The 2,329-nt window shown below is 38.0% G+C and overlaps 1 protein-coding gene across 1 annotated transcript in view; it reads left to right on the top strand.

Moving 5' to 3' along the window:
• Window positions 1-2,329, top strand: part of LOC102196331 (glucocorticoid receptor) — a 67,686-nt gene that overhangs the window by 60,272 nt on the left and 5,085 nt on the right. Inside the window, exon 9 of the mRNA XM_013909490.1 lies at window positions 2,242-2,329. Within this exon, the coding sequence (XP_013764944.1) occupies window positions 2,242-2,329 (88 nt within the window). The remainder of the gene's footprint in view (window positions 1-2,241) is intronic.

Raw genomic sequence — 2,329 nt, 5'->3', positions numbered from 1 at the left:
TAATTTTCTTTTTTAACAATTTAGTTTAGCTAAAATTGGATTCAGAAGACATTTTTACAAATTGTAAATTTATTCCAACTGCATTTTATTTGCTGTGTATAAATTAGTAAAGGCTGTTAAAGGACAGACTCAAATAGGCAGTGTTCATCAGGCCTCTCTTTATTTAATGTTTGAAGAGGTCAAATAATGAAAGCTGTGGGTTACCAATCGGTAACGTAACCCTACATGCTACACAAGGAAACAGTATCACTAAATCAGACCTTTCCCACTTATTTCAAATTTTCTTGTCTGTGGTGGAGAGCATTATTCTCAGAGAATGGCGAAGAAGAGGATGCACTTCAGAAGCAATTAGCTTGTTATGCAGGAGGAAATTACATTTCCATACTGTGCACCGGCTGCATTTTTGTACCTTAGAGCGATTTCCATCCGTTTCCCTCAGGGATGGAAATACTATTAGATGGGACAACTTTGGTTTGAGCTGCTTTTATCCATTCTCGCACACATTATATGGAATTTCAAGTCACTTATAAGACTATTTGATATACTGTCATATTTAGTTAAATATAGAGAATAGAGAATGCTCAGCAGCTTGAAAGCACCACAAAACATAAATAACTCAATAAAGAATTTATAGGTCATAGTATAAGAAAACACAAGTTGTTTAATGAGTTTGCAGTGCCATTGTTGCCTAGCACAATCACTGCAAGTCACTGCTAAACTGTGCGGCTCACTGCCTGACACCAGACTGACAAGAGCCCACAATGTGCTGATACAACTGTATTGCTTTTCAAGTTTGAAGTTTTTGCTTTTCAGCGAAAGTCCTCAGTGTGTCCTCTTTAATATATCATTTAAACGCAGAGAATCATTTTGAAGGGTATTCAAATGTCCTGATTTAAAAAGCTAAAGTGACACCTTGCACAGCAGCTGGTACTACTTTTAACCCCAATTCCAAAACTTTGGAACATTTTAAGCAAACTGCAATTATTTTCAAATCTCATAAATCTATATTTCATTCATAACAGTACACAGAAAACATACATTTTTTTTACCAAAAAATAAAATAAGGTCATTTTGAATTTGTTGGCAGCAACAGCTACAACAGCTTAGTACCATGACTGGGAATAAAAAGAGCATGTTAGAGAGGCAGAGTTTCTCAGAAGTAAAGAAAAGTAGATGTTCACCAGTCTGCTAAAAACTTTGTCTACAAATTGTGGAATAATTTTAGGAAAATGTTCCGCAATGTAAAATTGCGAAGACTGTAGGATATCTCAAAGAATCTCATCATCTACAGTACATGTGCAAGGGACAAGGCCAAAAATCAATATTGAATGCCTCTGATCTTTGGCCCCTCAGGCAGCACTGCATTAAAAAGCAGCTAAATTATGTCATGGAAATCACCGCATGGGCACAGGAACACTTCCAGAAATCACTGTCTGTCAATACAGTTCACTGAGCCATCCGCAAATGCAGGTTAACGCTCCATCATGCAAAGAGGAAGCGATGTGTGTGATCATGATCCAGAAACGCTGTCATCTTCTCTGGACTAAAGTTTATTTAAAATGGACTGAGGAAAAGTGGAAACTGTTCTGTGGTTTGAAGTTCTTTTTGGAAAATTGGAGACCATCCTGTTTGTCATCAGAACTCAGTTCCCAACCTGCATCTCTGGTATGGGGGGGGGGTGCATTAGACCCTCAGGCACTATCAATACTGAGAGGTGTATACAGGCTTCAGGGTATATGATTCCATCCAGATAACCTCTTTTACAGGCAAGGCTGGCATATTTGAGCAAGACAATCCTAAACATCAACTGTTAAAAAGCATGGCTTCATAGTAGCAAAGCCTGCCTGTAGTTCAGCCCTTTAAGCAACTGAAAACATTTGGCACCTGATGAAATGAGAAATATACTCTGTTGTCAGCCTTCTCTGATCCAGAAGAGTGTTGATCATTTGTGTCTGAATGCAAACTTCTCACCTAACTCTTTTTGCCGCACGAACAGCAGACACAGACCTGATTAGGATAAATTCTTTGATAAAAGCTTTGTCTTACTTTTATGTGTGTTTTTTTTTATTTTATTTATACCTTCAGAACCCCTTCCTATGTTAACCACTAGCCTAACAGAGCAACAGTGTCCTTGAAGCTTACCAGCTCCAAATGAACATGGGAAAAAATCGTATTTTTAATTTTCTTTTAAATGATACTGATATATCGCTCTGTGTTGTCTCTGTCTCTGTGTGTGTGCAGTACCAAAAGATGGCCTGAAGAGTCAAGCAGTCTTTGATGAGATCAGGATGACCTATATCAAGGAGCTGGGAAAAGCCATCGTCAAGAG

Source organism: Pundamilia nyererei, unplaced genomic scaffold, assembly GCF_000239375.1.
Source record: "Pundamilia nyererei isolate P.nyererei 1_Seehausen unplaced genomic scaffold, PunNye1.0 scaffold00026, whole genome shotgun sequence".
Taxonomy (NCBI): Eukaryota; Metazoa; Chordata; class Actinopteri; order Cichliformes; family Cichlidae; genus Pundamilia; species Pundamilia nyererei.
The sequence above is the reverse complement of the archived record's forward strand: the minus strand, read 5'-3'. Positions and strand labels throughout refer to the sequence as shown.